We start from the raw sequence: 22,547 nt of genomic DNA, 5'->3' as shown, positions 1-22,547 counted from the left end.
GGCAACTTCTTTAGACTACATTCATGTTAATAAAATATTCCTGGGTTTGAAAGCTTTAATGAACTTGTAAATACTAGCACAGGAGCACAGAATATCTCCTGTTGGAAGAGAGCTGCTAGGCTCATTGAGTCCAAACTCTCTGCTCCTCACAGGGCTACCTGAAACTAAACCACCATGCAACTAAATGTATTGTCCAGACACTCCTTGAGCTGTGACAGGCTTGATGGCATGACCAGCTCCCTGGGGAGCCTGTTCCAGTGACCAAACACCTTAGATTCCAGCCTGAACGCAGCTTCATGACATTTACTCATGTCCATGCTCCTCACTGGAGAGAGGCCTCCTCTGCTGCCTTCCTTGAGGAGGCAATAACTACTGCTTACATACTACCGTCCCTGGCATGCACTGACCTCCAGAACTAGTGTAAGAACCAAAGTACTAAACAGCTCAGAGTTTAGAAGACATTTGATGCAAGTGCACTAGCTCCTAACCTTGCAAAATACAAAAAGCTGTGGAATCATGTCCATGTAAACGCTCTTCAATTTCACACAGGGCAAATAATTTCATGACATAAAATTTAAAAACCTCCTGATCAGCTGAGCTAATGTGAGTGTAATGAACTTGGAACTAACTGGAAGCTGGGGTTCTTCTCCTCAATGCTGCATACCATTTCTCTTTGAGGCTTTGCATTTGAAGTCAAGGACAGAGAAGCAGCAGCCCTTCCTGCTGAGCTGAAAGACAATTGCTCACAACACTTTGATCTTTCAAGATTTACTGATTCTGTCTCAGAAACCTCAGTCATCCATGGGCAAACATCTCCTTTTTAATACAAAAAGCTCTCAATTTAGGTGTCTTTTACTGTCTGGAAGAAAGAGAATGCCAGTAATTTATGGCTCAGTGCCTTTTACTGTTTTAATTGAGTTTGTGTCAGAGAAAAAAAATACAGTGGTTGGCTCAATTGTGTAGATAAAGCAAAGAGCTTCAATAGACTATCTCAGTGGTTCCTTCTGTTCACACTTAGTGATTGTAAGCGACATTCTGGCTTCTAAAAGGAGGCAACACACATCTCAAACTTCATCATTCTCTGTGAAAACAAGTATGAAGCCAGAAGCACAGGGCAGTGGTATAATGTGACCAAAACAGAGCAACAGCATAATGAAAGCTTTCAATTAAGAACAAGATTAAAAAAGCAGAGACTCCCGACATAAGAATCTCATTTCAGCAGGCACAAACCAGAAGTATTTTGATTCGAGACTACTCCTTTCCCCTTATAGCTTCTGCCAAGTCTGATTCTGGTCTTATGGTGGATGCATTTCTCTGAAAACTCTGTCCACAGAATGAGCGGACTGTGAGAGTGGTTTGGCTGTTGCTATCAGAAAATACACCTTGCCTTCCTCTGAAGGCAAGTTTGAAAGGTGTGAGTATCTAAAAGAGAGATATAGATAAAAGAGTCTCGAGTAAAACAAGGATTCAAACCATGTGTTTTATACCAGTCTCTTGGGCATAGGAATCCCTCTGAGCCTGTGATGAAAAAATTAGTTACTGCATATGTGACTTTTTGCAGGTTTATTTGCAGGTATTTGAATGCCCTTGGAACTGAAATTCAAGGGTTAATGTTGCTCCAAAGGTTATTTTGATATTTGAGCCTTAGCTGTACTAGAGGAAAAGAGGGTTGATTGGGGTGGTGAGTCAAAGGGAAGAAAGCGGTTGCACCCGGAGGCACATTGCCCTGGTAAGCTGCCCGGACCTGTAACTGTTTCACTCTTTCTTTCTTCGAGGAAACTGGTTTCCAGTCTTGTTCCATTTGTGGACCTGTGAGTGTGGGTATTTGTAACAACATGACACTGTAAGAAAAGCAGTTCAGCTCAGAGTTAGTTTTGACAGGCTAATCAGCAACAGCGCAGGTACCCACAGCTGTCTGAACACCACAGGTCAAAAATTGCTAAGGCTGCACAGTGTTTTATCTTTCTTTTGTAAATGTGTCTTTCCTGGTATTACTTTAATTACTGACTGTCAGGAGGTTTAGAATTGTGAAGCTGCAGCATTTTTAAGGCATGCTGTGTTGTTCTAGCATCACCATAATAGTTAGCTCCGTTGGATTTTTCCCCCAGCTCAAAGTGATTTGTTGCAGTGAAAGAAACATAACACACACGCTAATGTGAGAAGACAAGAACTGAAATCATTTGCCCTCAGTCACCTAGTAAATCAGGGAGAAATCCTAGAATAGAATAGTTGTTGCTTCTCTCATATTTCTTTGCCCTACAGTCTTCAGTTAAATGCCCACCAGCAAAGGTTTTAAACACATGAGATTTGTGCTCCCTTCAGGTGTTAATTAACCCACAGTGATGTGTGTGAAGATCACAAATGTAGCTTTGCATTTGTAGCAAGAGGGTAGTTCTGAAGAATCTTTCTCATATTTTGTTAATAAAAAATACAATGAAGAAATTGTTAATTCTTGTTTTCATTCTTAAAAGGTAAAGATTGCATTCTGATCAGACTTGTAAAAGTGTTTCTGAGTTTCCATGAGGATGGACCAAAGAGGAGATACTAAAGCTTCATTCAAAGCTTGAAAACTGGAATGAAGAAACACACTGCTCTAACTATGCTTTGAGCAGTTTATCTGAGAAACTCAAGGGGAAGTAATGGAGAGGAGGAAACAGAAGCAGGTCCCCCCTTGGGAGCTGGCAAAATAAAGGAACCTCCTTCAGGCTTTGCCCCATGGGCTGGGCTGACAGTGCTTTGACTCTGGTGAAAAGTGTTGGGCAAAAAGCCTGAAACCTAACCCCACCCCCAGCAGCAGGCACCCAGTTATTGCCTGTTGGTATCTGTTTGTAGCTCTAGATTGCTTACTAAGAAGTGAAACGGGAGTGACGATAGGGGCTTTTTCAGATTAGCAGGAAGAACTACTCCCAGGGGAGATCATGTTCTTTACAAGCATGTCATGTGTCTCTAATCCAGCTTGGGCAGCTGGCTTTATTTCACCATCATTATATATCAAACCAGAAGTGTGTCTGCTTTGTGATTCACTGCCTAAATCCCTGTTTGTTAACTTTTGATCTTCTGTTAAGCCTATCAGTAGCAGGTCTATGTGTGCTGCGATGGCATACAGCTTGTTCAGGATGTTATTATAATTACAGCACTGCCACAAAACACTGATTCATATCTGCACTGTTTACAGGTCTCTGACAATGCTATTAGTTCAGTACATAATTTAGTAGTAAGTTAATAAAGAGACATTCACCCCATTAGGTAAAACATGCTTGCTCTGCAGACAGTCATGAATTAGATCATGAGTTACTGAGTGCTTGCTCGGTCCTGGTTTGTGTTCGGAAGTTTGATCTTATTAACTCTGTTTGTCTGTGTATCTGTGCATATCATTTTTTGAGCTACTGTGGAATTAAAAAAAAAAAGAAAAAAAAGAAGCTAGAGTTACCAGAGGGGATCTGCATGGCAGAAACCTAAAGCAGGTCGCAACATCAAAATCCAGCCTTCATACATTAGAACTGAACATGTCTTACCATGGCTTGGGGTTTAAATTACCAGCTCACACCCCTTTCCATCAATAGAATATGTCACTGTGCAATTCTCTGTCACCCTCAACACTTCTCTTCACCTGAATCTTTTTTCTTTCCCCTTCTTTCCTTTGTGAAGTTTGCATTCCTTACTCGGTATTACATTCTGCCCCTGTGCTCAGCATTGGTTAGGCTACACCTTGAGGACTGTGTCCAGTTCTGGGCCCCTCAGTTTAGGAAAGAGGTTTTGTTGCTGGAACATGTCCAGAGAAGGGCAACAAAGTTGGGGAGGGGTTTGGAGCACAGCCCTGGGAGGAGAGGCTGAGGGAGCTGGGGTGGCTTAGCCTGGAGAAGAGGAGACTCAAGGGAGACCTTATTGCTCTCTCCAACTCCCTGAAGGGAGGTTGTAGCCAGGTGGAGGTTGGTCTCTTCTCCCAGGCAACCAGCACCAGAACAAGAGCACACAGTCTCAAACTGCACCTGGGGAGGTTCAGGCTGGATGTTAGGAAGAAATTCTTCCCAGAAAGAGAGATTGGCCATGGGAATGTGCTGCCCAGGGAGGTTGTGGAGTCACCATCCCTGGAGGTGTTTAGGAAGAGACTGGATGAGGCACTTGGTGCCATGGTTGAGTTGATTGGATGGTGTTGGGTGATAGGTTGGACTTGATCTCAAAGGTCTTTTCCAACTTGGTCAATTCTGCATTCTGTATACAGAGCTCCAGCATGCCTCTGAATTTGATCACCTTTATGCTTTTCCTATATTGAAAATAATTTGGTAGACTGTAAAAATTATTTTATGCAGTGCAAGAAAGGAAAGGGAAAGTATGTTTTAATAGATGAATTTTCATGCAAAGAGAACTGAATTTAATGGTAAGCAAAAACCTCCTCACTGGCTTGTGGCATTTCAAAGTGGTGAATGTAGGAGCCTCTTCGTAGATAGCAGCAATGGACAATTTTATAGACATTTTCTTTTGTAACACAAAGGATCAGTTTCTTCCTCCTACATGTTTCTGAGGTATTTTCCACTAATGGAAACCACTGCTTGCAAATAACACTTAGGCAAAGCAGTGTGTTATTAGGACTTCAGATACACTGCAGTTATATAATGCCCACTGCACCAGGTATTCAGTGCAATGGTACTAAACTGGTTAACAGTGCTCTCTTCCCAAGAGTGGCTTTAGTAATGAAATTACAATTGCCCTAGAGCACTGCAGCAGCAGAAGAGCACCATGCAGCCAAATCCAGCTGATTATTTCATCAACATGTTTGCACTGCTACTGGAGTTAAAAATTTAAATAGCTCAGTGATAATTTGCCTAGAGTAAGAAGCCTTCTGTGATTACATACCTTAGAAACCATCAGATCTCTATGGAGAGTGGCATTAGTCAAGGAAAAGGTCTTTCACATCTGTTTCTGTTCTTGACAGGTGTAATTCACTGGGGTACTGCTGATTTCTTCATTATTTCAATTCCCACCAAATCTGAAAGAGATTTTGGGTGAAAAGGAAACTGACTTAAGCTATGATTTAAGAAAAAATAAAGACCAAAATTCTTTAATCATTCTTTAATAATCAGCAAAGTTCTGATTCCAAAACTCTTCAGGAAAATCTTGGTCCAGTTTTTGCTTCTGACAGCCAAAACCACTACTGTGCGGTGAGACATTTGTTCGTGCGCCGGTCAAAATCTTGGCTGTAGTTGGAATAAACACTTTGGACTTCCAGACTTTAGCCAGGCCACATTTCCTAACAGTACCTCATCACTTCTGTCACATTCCTTACTCCACTTCTAGACACTGGAGCAGGCATTTTAAGTGTATTTCCCAATGGCATGTGTCTTTTAACATCAAACTTGAGAGATGTGTGAGTAGATTGTTTGGATGTGTTGCTTACATCACCATTCTGCAGGTTACTCTGAATCACACCATTACAAACAGTAAGCTGGATTGGACTGGACTGGATTGGATTGGATTGGATTGGATTGGATTGGATTGGTTTTTTCCTACTTACCTGTTTGCGTGCTGCTCAAAGTTTGCAGCTAACTCTGAGTGTGTAACCTAATGGTACTAATGCTTGGAAGCTGCAAGTTTCTTATTGAACTTGAAGTGCATGCTTTCTCCTTCATTATTTGCTTTTAATGCTGCAGCTTTGTTTGGAACAGCTATTCTCAATCAAACCAGAGCGGAGGGGAGGGTTTGAAACTTGTTAGTGCAAGCGTCTTGGAGGCAGGACTGCTTAGTTTTGTTCTCAACTTGCTATGCTTGATCTGTGGCAACACTTTCCTTCTTTTGTGCTCAAGTTTCCCCATTTGTAAAATAGGAATACTGATCATTATCTTTGCCTCACGGGAGTTGTTGTGAAGTTTAAACGAGTTCATATTTGCAAAGCACTTTGAGAAGCCCAGATGAAAAGTGCTTGTAAAAATACTGAATCTGGAATTGCCTTCTGGGTTATCTGTTGCAACTGGTTTTCCTGCACAAACCTGAATATGCTGCAGAAATGATAGTGTCAGTGGGGTGATTTTAACTACGGGTAAAGAACAACCATGTCCTTGGGTGTATTTAGCAGGTAAAGCTTACCTCAGTCCCAAGCAAGCACCTCATCCTCCCCCAGGCTGGACACACTGAGGCTGGGCCATGGCATCTGCTTCTTCTCTGGGCTCTGGGCCTCAAAGCCACTGCATGGCACTGGAGCCAGCTAAACTGGAGGGTAAGTCAGGGCTGCGAAGAAGTCTCTGCCCTCCTCCACACCTACAGAGGCTGGCCTGGGGCATCTTCCACTACCTGCAGAGCAGCCCTGCAGCTGGGAGGAGCTTTGCAGCTTCCTGGTGCCTTCATTCATCTCAGGATTCACAGAGTTTTGTTTTTCTTTCCCCTTTCTTCATCCCAGTACCTTACTCTCACAACACCCCACAGCTACCTACAACTCCTTTTTCTCATTCTTTGCCACTCTACTGTCCCACTTTGGCCTCTGGCTTTGAAGTGCAGACATGAATACTTGCTCTGGGAGCAGTTTTCCTTCTGGCCACCATTAGAGGCTGCTGCCTCCGCCGGCTGCCAGAGCCACCCAGATCAAGCCCAGCTGCCGACGGAGTCTGGACGCACTGGGTGTTTCTGTGCCTGGTTGCTAGTGGGAGTAGTTCCAGAAGGAAAGCATCGTGCATGGCAGTGGCAGGAGACAAGACACAAAGAAACTGAGGATAACTGGGGAGTTAGAACGGACGGAGGAATGGAAAAATGTGGTAAGAGCAAAGGATACCAAAGCTGGAGATCAAGCCATATGAGAAATGCAAAGGGTGGGATACAAAATTCTGGGAGTGGGGGATAGAAAATAAAGGCTATAGATGTTGTGAAAGAAATTAATAAAGAAAGGTTGAGACCCTTCTGGAGCCACTGCTGCATTTCAGGGAAGCTTCTGGAGCCCCTGCAAGCCCCAGTGTCCTGCTCACCCTTGCTAACCACCCTCTGCGTTCTTCCTTCCGTTCCTGAATCGCTTGCCTAAACTGTCTGCTTCCTCTGCTGTTCCCCCCACTGTCATGAGCTCCCAGACAAATGCAAACATTTAAGCAAAAACGTGGGTTCATTGGGCCTGCTTGGCTGATCAATTGCTAACTGGGCATTGGGCCAGCCACTGCTGACTTCCATCTGAGAGCTACTGGCCTAGATCACCTCACTTTTGTGTCTCTTCTTTGCTCTTTCAAATCTACGGCTTTTAGTAAAGCCATACCTGATTTCTGGGAGGTTAAGGTGGGAATCTCCAGTCTGCTAAGCACAAAATGTCTTTTATGGGTTAAGAATTGCTTTGATTTGTCTTTTTATACTGGTGTGTATAGCAAAGGGAAGGGCTCATCCCCATCCCAGCAGCTTTAACTTGGCATATGTTTGTGTATCACAGTCCCTGACTCTACTTGAAGAGGGTATGACTTCTTCTGCTTCAGGAAGAGGATTTTTCTGCTATGCAGGGGGCATTCTAAAAGGATTGATGTGTGAACTTAAACTCAGTGTGAAATTGCTATAGGTGTGGCTTACCTAGCAATAGAGCTAATTTGGCTTGAGTTGTACTAGCCAAGCAACAACTGCAGGCTCGATGTCACGGAAAGTCATTGCATCGTAAATTATTTAGAACAGCTGTACCTTCAAAAGCATTACACAACGATAGGATATCATTTGGCTTTCAGGGTCTTTATAATGAAGTGGGGGGGGGGGAAATTTGCCCTCCTGTTGTAGGTATTTTTAGCCATGACTTTCTGAAAAGTTTGTATGAGTTCATCTGTGTGGAAATCAAATGGGTGTCAGCTACTCGTCCCTCAGCCCCATGCAGCTACACCCTGTGAAATGAGCTACCATTAGCTAATAACTACCCGCTTTCAAAGTGCTTGTAAGATGTGACTCTTCTGGGAAGCATTAAAGCAAGTGGTGTTTTGCTACCCAGGCTGCACTGGGTTTGTCTGAGAAGAATCCTTAACCTCTGAGTTTTAAGAGACGGAAAAGAAAGGCACTTTTTTGTGGTGTTGTTATTGGATCAACCTTCAAGCAGATGTGTGAGAAGTTGTAATTGTGTAGGGGTTTTCAGTCCTAAGGTGAGGAGGTAGAGAATGACACTTGGAGCTGATGTGGAATTTACCACCCTTGTTAGGTCCTAGGAATTACTGACCATGTTGCATGAGGTGATAATGAATACATTTTAAGTAATAGCAAGTCAGTTCCATACAGTGACCATTCACATAGTTTATGAAACTATAACTTTTATATAGCTTGCAATAATAATAAGGTCAAGTTATTGATTTTGGAATTAGAATTATTTGTGAGTTTTTGGTGGAAAGGCCCTTTACAGCGAAAATTTACCTCGAATTAACTGCTTAAAAAGTTTTTAATTAAAAATCAGTCATTTCAAGTATGCTTAATGCATTTGGCAGTGGGACATTTTTGCAAGTTTTTGCAATATAGTTGAATTATATAGTTTCTATATTTGACTTGTAATTACTTAAATAAGCTATTCTTTAAGTCTCCCTTGCCCTGGGGGCTTTTCTCAATGAAGTGGTGCCTGCATCACTGCATTTCATTTTGCTATCTACAAATTTCAGGTCTACAACCACTTCAGAATACTATGCTAAAGCTGAGCAAACATTTTTTGATACAAAATGAGGTTGAAATTGCTTTTCAGTGGCAAAGGCAAAAGAGTAAATCAGGCTTCCTTTGCCCATGAAAGTAGTAGCAAAATCACCTTTCAGCTCACCTTTCAAGGGAAACCTGCGTTCACCATCCTTCTCTCTCTGGGGAAAATAAGCTGATGTCTTCCAGAGGAGCAATTAGACCATTTAGATGGACTCACCATGAAACCAATATACTTCATCTTTTACTTATGAAGTTGTTTCATTTCTCAAAGACAAGTTAATTTTAATTGGGTCAGAGCATCCTTGCAGTCAACTTTCTGTTTTGAGAGTCAGGTGTAGGTTGTGGACCAGGGTCTCCTCTCTCTCAGTGTCCTGAGTACTGCCCAGTGTCAGTCTTCCAGACACTGCAGAGGTTTCTTTTGTGGTTACAATTTCCATAATGTATTTAAAGGTTTCATCAAGCCAAAACAAGAAGCAGAATTTCTTTCTAGTCTTCAGATTGAGGATGCTTTCCTGACTACTGGGAGATTTCGACTGCAGTTTAAGTGCATTATGCTATACAAAGCGCAGCAACTTCAGCAATGGAAGCAAGGGTAGTTAAAGTGTTTCTCTAAGAGACTATATTGGATAACAGGGCAGCAGGTTGTTGGTTTGGTTTTTTGTTTCCACAACTGGATCACAGGATCACAGGATGTTAGGGATTGGAAGGGACCTCCGGAGATCATGGAGTCCAACCCCAGCTGTCTCACATTGTTTCATTGCATTAAATTCTATTTCCATCTAAGGTATGTTGGAATGAAACGTATTTTTTGCTTGACTGGAAAAATTATTTTGCCTTAAAAAATGTCATTTTTGTCAGGAAAAAAGAGTAATCAAACAGTAATACAATCAACTTTGATCTGAACTGCTTTTTTGTTTTTTCCAGAGTTCAGTTATAAATCTGTAGGTGTTGCAGCCAAGAGGCAATCAGATAAACAGAAAGATGGGTGGTGATGGGTGGTTTCCATCTTTTCTTATGATGGAAAACCAGTTACTAGATATAAGAGATTGTGTCCAGTTCCCTAACTAGAGGAGGGAAACAGAATGAGTAGGGAGCAATGTGGTTTTCCCTTCTAGCAAAAGGATTGGGGGAACTTGTAGCAAAGCTGTGGAATTCATTGACAGAAAACACTTCATATGGCTTTTGAAAGCAGTCAAACAAATTTGTGGAAACAAAAACAAAAGAGTCTCTGATTCAGGAAAGTCCAGACAGCAGCAGTTGAAAGTGTGGATAAGTATTGTGTTAACACTTTACCATCTGGTAACAGCCACTGTTGGAAAGAAACAGCAGTCTGGATGAAGCCCTCGTCTGGATCATCACTTCATACAGCTTTCACGTTTGAGATCAGTGAACAGCTTACTCTACACATGTTAACTCCAGCCTTCCCCTGCAGTGTGGCTGCTCAGGCAGCAGGGACAACAGTGTTTCCCCTAGGCAAGGGGCCTGATTTCTGCCTCTTAGTAGCGATGCTGTCAGTAAGGTTCAGCTAGGAGGCTATGGCACAAACCTTGTTGGTGTCTGTCTTGCCTTGCTGCCTACTTGTGTCTCTGCAGCAATCCAGCTGACAGGAGCCACAGTCTCTGACTTAAATCTATAGCAGTTTTTGCACTGCAAGGTTGTGTCTGTTCTTTCATCTTTTCTCTTTCTGTTCCTGTTGGTAGCCAGTAATAGGCCCCCTCTTGAAATCAATCACTGCATGGCAGATTTTTTGGGACCTTAAGGTAGCACTAAATAAGCTCAGCATTGCCGAGCTGCATTAATTTGGCCTTTTACCAGTGGTAATTGGCTGTAGACGTGCAAAATATCGACCTGTGTGGATTTCCATGCTAGACCACCTCTGTCAGTGTCTGAGCTAGCTTGGATATCTCTGATTGGGATTTCACTGTGCCCACTTGATGTAATATGAGCTGTCTTTGGGGTCAGAATCCCTTGGATGCTAGCAGTTAACTTGGTGGATATATTCAACCGTGAGGTGTACATAAATTCTTCCAAACAAACAGAAACCCTGTGGTAAAGGCACACTACCTAAAAGGATGAAAGTGTCTGTTCAGTGTATCTGTTCAGTGTGGTGTAAGGGTTAAATGAAGGAGAGCTCAGCCTTGGCCAGGAAGTTCTCAGAACTAGGCTAGAATGCAGAAATGAAGCAAAGCATTTTAAACAACAGATCAACTGCTTTTTGGTCAAGTTTGTGCGTGGAGTGTGAAGCTCAGGGCTTTAAGACAAAAATAAACAAAAAAAAGTGAGAAGGCAAATGCTGATGTGTCCTCTGCTGGAGCTGTGTGAACAGGAACATAGTCAAGCTTCTCAATGTTTTCTTCTAACAGTCTCAAAGCTGCAGGGACTTTTCCATTCCTAATTATGAGGTGCAGTATGCTGTCTGTTTCTGAATTGTAATTTCAAAAACAGAAATTAAGAGTCATCAATGAAACCTAGGGAGAGGGGTAAAGAGATGCTTTGTATGCTCTGAAAGTGTTGTTACAGATATTGCTACCAGTCACTGGTGTTTTAAAAGCAGTTACTCTCGTGCAGACCCTTTAACACACTGGCACTGCATTAAGAAGGCTGCTGTTTGAAAGAAAATTCAGGAGTAACTGAAAAAAGTGAAGGACAATAAAAGTAAATCTCTTAGGACCGTTCAGTAGCTGTGCTGGTTGTATCACAGGTCTCAGCAAGGTCATGTCATTGACAGGAGGTGGAAACACACAGTCATCCCAGGCAGCAGCACATTCTGAATTTCAGAAGTATTTTCTGAACTCTGAATTACTGTTTGACAATTTGGGTTCCAGTCTCTGTTCTGGACGTGAAACAAAGCTCAAAGTCCTCTGATAGCACGCCTACATGTCACGCTGGTGTGAACTTAGACCCTCCTGGATGGGATGTGAAATGTGTAACTCATAAATCAACACTGGATTTGTGGTATAGAAAGGAAGACTTTCCTTTGTTGTTTTTGCTCTCTCGTGCAACCTTCTGGGCACCAAAGGCTAGGCCTTGGTACCAGTGGGTCCTGGATGTAGGAGTCAGAAAAAAAGACTGAGACACTGCATCGATCCAGAGGGAGTGAGCTGGATCCACATGTGCAGACTTTTTCTACTGCTCCTCAACTTCTCTTGCACTTTCATTTAGTCAGGACATTGGAGGTTGACTTTCACTTAGAAAGACAGGTGGCTCTTTCCTATACAAACAAAAAACCAAACCAAAGCAACAAATAAACCACTGCAAACATTCAGATGAGTGAAGAATGGGGGTAACTAGCACATCTTCAGGTCACTCTCCAAAACCTTATGGTGGCAGCTGTGGGCTGAAGGCTGGTAGTAGGCTGAAGGACAGAGTTTCCATTGTGTTGTAGCAAAATCTATTCATAGGATTTTTTAATTTCAGCCATTGGGATGAAACTAATTTCAGTTGCAGTCCTGAGTCGTGAGGCTGCAGAAGCATGGCACTAGGCTTAAACCAGCACACCTCGCTTTTCAGCAAGACTTGTTAGCTCAGCTCTGCTCCAGCCTCCAGGCTCCTGATGGTCAACACACCAAAACAGGTTTGCCAGTGCAGGTGGAGAAAGGATCTCTTTGGGTGTATTTACTTGCAGGAATGCTGTGCAAGAGTTCAGTTCCTGTCTTTGCATACGCACACAGAGAACACCACCTTGTGCGTGGTGGAAGTGTTTGCCCTTCATCTCTCGCTTCTGAAGATTAGTTACAAGGGTGGGTACAGCCAGGACAAGGTAGGGAGCTGCTTTTGTTGGTTATCTGTTATTTATGCTGAATATGCCTAGAGGCTATACTGAAGGTTGGGTTTTGTTTGAGATGAGCCAAGAAGGTGTAGACTCTTCTCTGGGAAGTTTATTTACACTGTGAATGTGAGATAAAGGAAGTGAGAGCAAGTAGAGCTTCAGTCCTCTGGGTGAAAATTGTCAAAAATAACAAGTGACCAGCTCAAAGATGCACAAGGAGAGTCAGGGTGGCACTGAGCCAGCATTTTGGGGAGAAAGATTGTGTAGTTATTCTTTCAGTTTACCCCACTGCAATCAATCATGCCACTTGTTAAGCTACTCAGATGCTTGAAGGATTTGTTAGTTTTCTTTCTCTCACAAGTGCACCATGGTGAGGTTAGTACTTATTTACTTTCCTCAGAACTGAAGGCAACCCTGCTCTCACTAGAACTGTAGGTCAGACTTAGTACTTCAAATAGTGCTTCCATGTTAAGTGCAAAGGGCTTACCACTTTCTTGCACCAGTGCTTACACATATATTTAAACCAAACCCACTCTCAGGACTTCAGTTTTTTATTCAGTTCATCTCTAATTCTGTTGTGTCAGTCATAATTTATTTCCCCCCACTAATAACTTTTATCAAGTGTTGTTTTCAGTCAGGGACCATTCTATGAGGTATTTGGAATTTCATTACAAAACCACCTGTGTCAGATTTGGAGCTGGGATTGGCTGGTGCCTTCATCGGACGTTTCCACGAGCACTAGATCCTCTCCAGCTTCCAGAAATAGCCAGCATTTTTCTTTACTGCTAAATTTTATCTCTTCTCTTTAAAATAGGCATAGTAGTTTTACACTACTTTACAATGTCAGAATAGGGCCTGAGGGTGTATGTGAATCTGCTACTGAAATTGGATCATGTGTCTAAGGATCGTTGTACCTAAGGAAACAGTATACCCTATGGTATATACATATCATTGGCATTTAGTGTTAGCTCTGTATTCTGAATGGGAAAGGCAGAGCTGAAAACTGCTGCAGTAAATTTGAGAGCCTTTGCTCCGAATTCTTAGTTAACATTCCAAAAAATATAATTTTTTCCTCTTGGAAAGAAATTCTGTGAGCTGGTGCCAACAATTTTTTACCCCTGTGCTGTAAATTGTACTTACTACGAGACAGGAAGGGTGTGTATAGAATTAAAAGACATAACACTGGGGTAGAGTCAGTTTCCCTAACTAAGGGACTAGACTGATTCTCCTAGGGTCAGATAACATACTGATGTTATTATTCACTCATCTCTTGAGGAAAAGGTAACAATCAGTCATCTCAGCTTGTCACATGTGCTCTTGTAACTTCTGGAAGACAGAAAGCATCAACTCTTGTATAGGGAAACTTGAACTAAAAAGGTTAGACAAAGCAGGAGCAAAGGAACACAGTGAAACTTTAGTGCTTCTCTCTTTTACTCCTCTTGTCTGCCTGCTAGCTCCACACTGATACATGAAGGTATATATTGACCCAAAATATGCCATAGTTTTGCTCTGATTCTCTCTTAATAACAATACTTCTGTCTTGATTTCTAGGCTTTGACTAAAGAATTAACAAAGTCTGTACCAATTTAAGCTTTTCTAGGAAGGCAACTGATAAAAAAGTATCAGATTTGCTTTTAAATACTCTGTTAATGTTGGCATTCTGTAATAGAAAACTGTTTGTGAGAAGCAGGGCTGTTCCATTATGGGCTGCCAATTATTGTGGAGGTATCTGGATGAGAACTAAGCCCCGTGGATTACTGTAGCTTTTAGCATCATGATGCTGTCCCATTGAGCACAGATCATTCCCTTGTTCTTGAGTCTGTAGTTGTTTCCAACCAGCTCCTGTATGGAGCTGCAAGTGGGCTAATGTGCCTTGGCAGGACCATTTGGTCTTCTGGGGCTCTTTGCTGCCATATTAGGCTGCTTTGGATTTCTCTTCAGAGCACCATACTGCATAGCACAAGTGAACAGAATGATCATTACCAGTTGTCACCCACTATATCTCTAGTAAGTGCCTGAGGATTGTACTTGTCTTGTTTGCTTACAACTTGGCTGAAGCAGATAGCAGCTTTCCAAGGATGTCCGCAGAGTTTCTTGAAAACAGTAAGCACGAAACTCAGATGAAGGTATTCTGGTTTAGAACAGATTTTGAATAAGCCTTCAAAGAACATTATTTTTTCCTTAAACCAACCCCTTATTTGCTTTAAAGGTAGCAACAGCTATTGGTAACCATGTGCCCCCCTCACCTTCCCCCTTAAGAGTGAAATCTCCCTCATAATTGCTGTGTAAATTGTGTCACGACATGATTACAGCAGGAGTTTATACTTTGGGAACAAGAGTCCTTCCTAACTGCATGATGCTATGACAACAGTGTAACATCTGTGCATTTTGTTACTATCTGTGTTGTGATGTTGCTTCAGCCTTCTTCTTTGAGTCTGTTCTCTGAGATCATCTTATTTTTTAACGATAATGGTTTGCTTTGATCTTATGCTTCCAATTATGCTTTGGCCTTATGCTTCCAATTAAAAAACCCACCTATATATATTCTGGAGCTACTAGATTCATAGCAATAAAAGAAGCATTTAGCCATTGTAGTGAAGATTGGAATCATCTCACCGGTTTATGTCCTTTATTTCACTGTAGCATGGATCTGCTGTTCTGGAAGTCTGAATATTTCTCAAGGCACATTTGCAGACCTCTGAGATCATTATGTTCTGTTGATCAATTACTGGGTCAGCATGCCCTCCAAAAAATTGGTTTAAAGCCCGCAGAACTCCACAGGCACATATATATGTGCATACCTTCATGTGCATTGTATTTCTTTTCTTTATGAAAAACCTTGTAACTTTCTGTCTGGGGCAGTAAAAGAGCCTACATGTTTGGAAGGGTATAGCTGGCTGGTTAGCACTGGATGCGTTCATCATAGCAGACTGGACAGGATAATTGTCCTTCTGCACTGACAAAGCTTCAATTTTCTACAAACAAATTGCTTTGCATGAAAATAGTTCTGATGCTGGACCAGCTCTGTGTTCATATCCATCCTAAGCCAGCAATATTAATCTGAGCATGTTCCCTTAAAGATAGTTCTACTGTTTTACAAATGTAACCTTTAAAAAAGGCAAATTTTAGACACTGAGACAAAATTTCTGGTTTGGTGTAGATGTTCTTTTCCAAGAGCTCTTGTTTTTTCAGTAAATCAAAGTCTGTAGCTTGCTGAATGTGGCACATTAATGCCATGTTGTTTGTTGACTTTTTGCCTTGACAGGAGGCATCACTGCAGCCATGAGGTAGAGAGGTAATAGCAATATTCACCCATGCAAAGCACAGAGTACATGAAAACAAAATAAATGTAATCCTACTTTTGAGTGTTTTTATGATCTTGTCTAAAATTTCCATCTTCATAACCACCCAGTGGTATGGATCCTACAGCTTGTTCATTAAGCGTGGTAAAGCAAGTTATACTCCAGGTATGACGACAGTAAGAATCATAAATTGGATGAGACTCAGATATATAGTAACATGTATAGAAAGAGTAGCAGCTTAGACATAATCACTGTCTTTCTGAGTGGGAAGCACTAGCAAGATGTATTCATGATTTATTTAAAAGGAGGAAGCAAGTTCTATTAGAGCACTTCTTAAATTGACAGCCAAATCACAATTAAACGCTGGGAAAATTAGTACCTCTGGCCCTGAAGGAAAGCAGCAAAGCCAGCCATTGAAGGGAACTGGAGACTTTGCTATGGAGTGCTTTTGGACAGAAGTGAAGTATTGACTTCTTTGTCTTTTCCAAATTCAGCCAGTTGTCAGATAAAGCCTGCTATCAACATGCTTGTGGTCTTTTGGTGGTGTTCTGTTGTGTTTTTTGTTCAAACAAAACCAGCAGCACAAGAACATAACAAAAATCCACCCTAAATTCTCAGAGTTCAGATGGACTTCTGGTAATGCTTCATTCTCCCTTCTTGTGCTGAGACTCCTGAGCTCAAGTTCAGTGTTCTTTTGCTGTAGAGAGTAACATCTGATAGTTGCTCCTTATGTATAGAAACATAGTGGAAATAGGAATATTTTTAGCAAGCCATATTTTCTTTGCTGATTGTCTTTTCAGACATGCAGAACACATTCATTTACCAATGCCTTTTCCTTCTGTACAGAATACTTAGAAGAATCTCATAATAAATGTACTTCACAAGAGCAATAGAGTTTCAATTCATCTAGTTCTATGGCATTTGTTCTTCTCACTTGCCCTCATTTGCAAAGAAGGGATGGGTCAGTAGTAAATCCATTAGCCTATTGCTTTGGAGATGGATTTGCTCTTCTCATGGTATATATTTCCTTCCCAACTTGGACAAGTCTGACAGATAAGGAGAATACTACTCCATCGAACCCGCAGTCTCTGAGGCTGGATGTATTAGTTCATTGTCATGTAACGTAGTAAATGCCCAAAGTAAAAGTATGAGGGAATTTTTATGAGTATTCTATGAAAACTCAATGCTGTAACCACCTAGCAGCTCTTGGCACCTACACCCAGTGGCGAAAAGTTACATGGAAGTTACTCAAATTATTTGCCATGAGACATTCTCGATTGTCTGCTTTTTGTAGGACACCACTTTTATTTTGACAATTTAGAATTCTTTGGCTTTGATAAGGAAATATGAGATATTTAAGAAGGTGTTTCAACAGTTACTGGTCTCTCTACTGAATTAAATTGACTGATTTCCTTAAGAGAACTGTAGCAGTAGCAGTATGGAGCACAAATACTGTACCTCAATTGTATTGTTTAGCAAGCACTGCTTCAATGGAGCCTGTAAGGACAGGTTGCTTATTACTACTTTATATCACTCTAGTGGACCCAACACTTGATGAAGGAGAACGTTAGGTGTGGGTGATTAGGTAGATTTTAGTCTGAATCAGGTATGCCTTTTAGAGGGACTAAGCGTTCCGTTTGGGTCACACTGATGATGAAGTATATCACATCAAATCTGTCATCTGGCAGTCTTCCCAAAGAAGTGTTCTTCATTCTGCAGCACTACTGACAAAACTCTCCTTGGTCCAGAATCACAGCTGAAGCAGTTAGAATTTACGAGTCTCTGTTTTTCTTACAGGGTCAACGATTGCATCTTGCGTGTGAATGAGGTGGACGTGTCCGAGGTGTCACACAGCAAAGCCGTGGAGGCCCTAAAGGAGGCTGGATCCATAGTACGATTGTACGTTCGCAGGAGGAGACCTATTCTGGAGACCGTGGTGGAGATCAAGTTGTTCAAAGGACCTAAAGGTAACTATGAAAATGGATCCATTTTAAACATGATGCTTCACCTCTCTTGTAGCTCAGCTGGCATCTGGCTTCGTTGATTCAACTGGTTGGTCTCTCAAGTACCAAAATGCAGTTAAGTTAGGCTGGCAGAACTTGACTTCATGGCTGCATGACTCTTCCTGAAATATAAAGGAAGTCAAGGGCTTGTGGTTTGTTTCATTTGATGCTTACTCTAGAGATGGCTTGTTGCCTTCTGAAGAAATGCAAGATGCAGAGATATTATGCTTTACATTGACAGCAAATACGTTTCCTCTAACGTTTCTATACTGAGACCTTTCATTTTTCATTCAAGCTGCTGTTGAATGCAGTTTCTGAACTCTCCCTTTTTCAGAGGATTTATGATTATTCAACTTATCCTTTCTGCTTAGGTGTTAATGGTTTCTTCTACCGTTATCTTTGGAGCAAGACAAGAATATGAATGCACCCAGAGACACACCAGAATTACATGGAAGTCTAGCATGAGGCCTTCACTAGTCTAGATCAGCTTTATCATTTACTACACAATATTCTGGTTACAGAAAAAAACACAAACCCATTTCCTTTCTGGAAGCAGTAGTGCAAATTGTGATTGTTTTATTTTCACCCTCCCTTTTGCAGAAAGGTTTTATTTGCAGAAGTGTCATTTTTAACAAATTCCATTTTCTCATTTTTCTAGCCTGAAATTTCCCTCTGGGTACTATACTTCAATTCATAGCTAATTGGATGTTTTCAAAGTACTTGTGGGTAGAATGAAGAGCAGTAGAGGTTTTGATCCATAATAATTGCTTTATAAGCAAGTCTTTAATTAATGGCATAAATATGAAATGAAGAAGTTTGTGTCTCAACATATGCCACACACACGAGATTATTCTACCTGTTTTATCTACAGTGGGTAGCCTGTAGCCCTTTCAGAGGTTTCCCCTACATCTCATCTCATGACAGTGTTCTTTTACATCATTTTTTATGCCAGTAATGGAGTATGCTTGTTCCAAACCCAGGTGAAAATGTGGAGATTATCCACTCACAGTATGCAAAGGTAATGCAGGGTTTCCAGTATTGCACTGTGCCTCTTCTACGTGCATCATGGTTGTTTGACACAGCAGTGTGTTCACCATGCTCTGCTCTTGGCAAGCAGTAAGAGATATTTAGGCATGCATCTGAGAGTAAAACCCCAAAAGTCTGGGTTCTTGTGGTCAATTACAGTGCTAAATTGACTTCCTAATAGAACAGCATCTCTAATGAGATTTTGTACGTGCGTGAACTCAGAATGGTGGTGTCGGCAGCAGTGGTTTTACAGCTTTGGAATTCAACTAAGAGTGTGATATGGCAGTCATTTTGACTAACCTAGGGCTAAAGAAAGTAAAATGAATACATCCTTTCAGGTTGAGATGAAACAGTAAAAATTACTCACCGTGACCAATTTTTTGCTGCCTTGTCGGAGAAGCCAAGAGAGGCAATCGTCATCCAAGACGCCTTTGCATCACCTTTGGTTCGATTCAATGTCTGCAACCATTTCTTTTTGCACTGATTTTTGTACAGGAGTAGGCACCTAAAAAGCATCTTGTACAGCAAGCTTTGCTGCAAGCATCATTCCATAGCTCTATTCTTATGTGAAGTTTGCTGCAGTGACATGCTCTAAATGGGGAACTTTCTTGTTAAGATGAGGTGGTTTTTTCTGGCTTTGTTCGGTTGTTTTGTTTGGGTTTGGCTTTCAATTTTCACTTCACTATTATGAAAATCATCTAGCTGGAGACTTGGGTTTTAAAGAAGTGGCTAGGCAGTAAGTAAGCACACCCTTTTATGCTTTCTATAGTCACACAGCAAAACAGCAGAATGAAGAAAATAGGTTGTAGATTGATCATCAACTTAATCAATACTAATTACAATCTCCATGGCAGCCTTCCTTCCTTTCATAAAAAATGAATTATCTATTGAGAGGCAGAAAATTCTGGGCAGAAGTTGAGAATAAAACCTGTGAGTCTTTGCTGTGGGTTTCAGTGCCAGTTACTCATGTGATGTTCATCTAGTCACATATCCCCTGATTTATCTGTGAGCTGCCTTTTCACACCATTACTACACAGTGCAGGAACACCTTGGTATGTGTATATACAGTGCTTTTCACTCCCCAGAGTGAAATTGGGATGTGGTAATGTACAGAGCAGGATTCTAAATTCAATGAGCACAATGGTTCCCTCCATCCTTTCCTTCCTGCTAACAAAGTGAATCCATTTTAGACAAGGCTGTTCCGTACTAAATCTGGAGCAGTAAATATCTTCTCCTGTCTGTCTCAGTCAGTATAAAACTCAGTACATGTGGAATTCATTCCTAGCTGTGTTGAGAATGTACCACATGAAAGCAAGCCTTGGCTTCTCTAGTGCCATGTCAACTTGGAGATCACTAGCCTGCCTCTAAATCTACCTGCAGGTAGATTTAGGATGGACATAAGGAGAAATTTCTTTATAATATGAGTGACAAAATACTGGAACAGGTTGCCTAGGCATGTGGTTGAGGCCCCATCCCTGGGGACATTCAAGATCAGACTCAACATGGCCCTGGGCAGCCTGATCTAGAATCATAGAATCATAGAATTGTCAGGGTTGGAAGGAACCTCAGGGATCATCCAGTTCCAAAGCCCCTGCCATGGGCAGGGACACCTCACACCACAGCAGGTTGCTCACAGCCACCTCCAGCCTGGCTGCAAAAACCTCCAGGCATGAGGCTTCCACCACCTCCCTGGGCAACCTGTGCCAGTGTCTCACCACCCTCCTGGGGAAGAACTTCTTCCTGACAGCCAATCTGAATCCACCCATTTCTATTTTTGGTCCATCCCCCTAGTGCTATCACTCCCTGACACCCTCAAAAGTCCCTCCCCAGCTTTCTTATAGATACTCATCTCCAGACTGAATTGCCTCAGTCTGCCTCAATCTGTCTTCATAGAAGAGGTGCTCCAGCCCTCTGATCATCCTTATGGCCCTTCTCTGGACATGTTCCAGCATGTCCATATCCATATCTAGTTGTAGGCATCCTTGCTGACTGCATGGGAGCTGGGCAAGATGACATTTGAGGATCCCTTCCAACCCAATGCAGTCTGTGACTGTGAATGGCTTTGGGTATATGGCAGCCAACTGGTTCCTTTCTAATGGAGACCTGCATGCAGTTGTTGTGCAACTTCACAAAACAGCAATCCTAGCATCCTGTGCAACACTTCATCTTGCCTTTTTGGGGAAGGGGGTAAACAAAGGCACAAATGAGTTGCATAGTAGAAAAAAAGAAGGTTTCACACAGCCCTGCAACTGTGTGTGTATTTAAAGCTCTGCATTCATCAGTGTACCACACCTGATTGATAGTATTTGCTGATGTCTGTAGTCTGTGGCTTGAAGGCAACTGCTCTGATCATTGCAGGATCTGGCTCCCTTTCTCGTGCTCGGGAGATTGTCTTTTGTATGCATATTGTGTCTGTAAAGTCAGAGGTGCATTTGTAGTGATTCACTGTTTGGCTTTGCATAGTATTTAGCAGTAAACAGTAGGTGTTGTGTTCCAGTCACTTTCAGGACACTGCAGGTTTCAGCGGCCAGGTCTTTGTGCTAGCTGAGGGCTGTAAGAGAGGAAGGACAGACAATGGACCTTTCTTATTGAAGATCAATAGACTTTAGACACTACTGAAAATCCTGTCCTTAAGCGATATTCTTCTCTTGCTCTGTGTGGAAACATAACAAGACTGAGAGCAATGAGAAAGGATTGCCTCCACTGCAGTATTTGTTGCTGGGAAATAAACATGCTGGCATTCAAAACAAAGCAATTTAATGGTGCTGTCAGCTTTGTAATATAACTTGTGTGCTGTCCTCCTGTAAGACCTTGAAAAGAATCTGTGCACAATCAGTGAATCACAGACCTCAGTCACTATTCAGAGAGTGCAGTGCACAAACCCATTCTATTACATTTGGCTGGAGGATTTTAAACCAAAGCACTTCCGCTGGCCTCTAGGATTTTCATGCTCTCCTATCACACCACAAATCTCCTTTGTAGTAAAACCAGGAGTACTGAGTACTACTTTTGATGTAAGATTAGGTAGAGTAATTAAACTGGATTTTTTCCAATTATTTTTTTCCTAAGGATCAGCCAAAAAAGGGGATTTCCACCACTGTAAAAACTTTCTGGCACTCAGTCAAACACAGAGGTTGTGCAATATTTTACGCTGATGTTATATATCTGAAGAAAAATAACGATTCCGGTAACTGCCGCAGCCTTGGATCACATAACAAGCTTCTGAACCCAATTCTATAGGAAATGTGATGTCTTAAAAGACAGCACAGCTGCAGAAATGAAGCTTGGAGTATGTAGCAGGAAACTTGGGGGAGAAATGGCAGGCTTGGAAACAGAGAAAACAAGGAATGATGTAAAGGATAGCTGATTCTACCGTCTGGAGATTCTGGTGGCCTGAGTATAGTGTCAGAGAGAAACAGGATTCATTTCACACACTCTTCATGGTAACTTAACAGTAATTCTCACTACAGTGTTTGAGCTGTGTCAGAACCTCGTAGTGATAGCTAGAGCTGCCCTTCTTTCTACTGGGTTTTCCATGGAAAGACCCTGGTCTGATCAGCATCTCTGTCTCTCTGTTTGTAAGACTCCTTTTTTTCTTTCTCATACCTGGCTAAATTCATCCAGCTGTACATTCTGATCAGGTTCACTCCACCCACATCTGGGCACTTGAAGGTATTTGGGGGCATTCATTCACCTGCTTTCAGAAGTAGGGCCATAATCAGGGCTTTTCACTTGATTAATTTGGAGTCTTGTTATGTTTTGGAGCTCTAAATTCAAAATTAATGCATCTGCTCAGCATTCCTCAGCCCAATTCTTTATCTCTCCCTGGAT

At 41.8% G+C, this 22,547-nt stretch overlaps 1 protein-coding gene across 7 annotated transcripts in view; it reads left to right on the top strand.

Moving 5' to 3' along the window:
* DLG2 (discs large MAGUK scaffold protein 2) overlaps positions 1-22,547 on the top strand; it is a 1,098,948-nt gene that overhangs the window by 742,447 nt on the left and 333,954 nt on the right. For all 7 annotated transcript variants that reach the window (XM_054164548.1, XM_054164550.1, XM_054164553.1 and 4 more), the window contains one exon: positions 17,485-17,654. In XM_054164548.1, the coding sequence (XP_054020523.1) occupies positions 17,485-17,654 (170 nt within the window). The remainder of the gene's footprint in view (positions 1-17,484; positions 17,655-22,547) is intronic.

This window comes from Dryobates pubescens, chromosome 10, assembly GCF_014839835.1.
Source record: "Dryobates pubescens isolate bDryPub1 chromosome 10, bDryPub1.pri, whole genome shotgun sequence".
NCBI classification, from domain to species: domain Eukaryota; kingdom Metazoa; phylum Chordata; class Aves; order Piciformes; family Picidae; genus Dryobates; species Dryobates pubescens.
The sequence above is the reverse complement of the archived record's forward strand: the minus strand, read 5'-3'. Positions and strand labels throughout refer to the sequence as shown.